Source organism: Octopus bimaculoides, chromosome 8, assembly GCF_001194135.2.
Source record: "Octopus bimaculoides isolate UCB-OBI-ISO-001 chromosome 8, ASM119413v2, whole genome shotgun sequence".
NCBI lineage: Eukaryota > Metazoa > Mollusca > Cephalopoda > Octopoda > Octopodidae > Octopus > Octopus bimaculoides.
Window position 1 is genome coordinate 5,627,393 of NC_068988.1, and position 691 is coordinate 5,628,083.

At 32.4% G+C, this 691-nt stretch overlaps 1 protein-coding gene across 2 annotated transcripts in view; it reads left to right on the forward strand.

Moving 5' to 3' along the window:
• Window positions 1-691, forward strand: part of LOC106880487 (uncharacterized) — a 66,713-nt gene that overhangs the window by 62,271 nt on the left and 3,751 nt on the right. For both annotated transcript variants that reach the window (XM_052969925.1, XM_052969926.1), the window contains exon 3: window positions 440-529. In XM_052969925.1, the coding sequence (XP_052825885.1) occupies window positions 440-529 (90 nt within the window). The remainder of the gene's footprint in view (window positions 1-439; window positions 530-691) is intronic.

Here is a 691-nt window from a genome sequence, read left to right on the forward strand (position 1 = left end):
TGTGTGTGGTTATTTATATTATTACATATACATATACATACATGTATGTATATAGGTATGTATGTAGGTATGTATGTATGTATATACATGTGCATATATGCATACATACATCAATGGGCGTTTGTATGTATGTACAGACAGGCAACTATCATATTTTAGATTCGACATTTAATAAGGTAACGCATATGACAAGTTAATATATTTATGAGTAGAGGAAGTGGATTAAAGCAAGCTTAGAATGCTAATGTTAACTGTTCTATCACCTCTGAAAATGATTTACACGAATACGATCCCTAAGGAAACCAGATATAAGAATACGATCCCTAAGGAACTACATATAAGGTGGTATATTTAGCAATGCCCTAAATATTTCACCAACCATCACATTATAATCTATAGTAATATGATGTTATTATGTCATTCTCTATTTATACTGCAGCTATCGTTTTTCCTCCACCGATTGACATCAGAGCAAATTGGAATAAGTATAGGTGGTTGTTTTGTGATCAATCCAGCTTCTGTACTCACGGTAAAATTTTATTATATTTTATAACAACTTGAGAAGTTTGTATGTCGCTCGTTGCTTTTATCTGCCTCAGTTTGTATTCCTGATGTCTGTCTCACTCTAGCATGCTTAGAACATACACAGAGATGTATATATATATATATATGTGTGTGTGTGTGTGTGTGT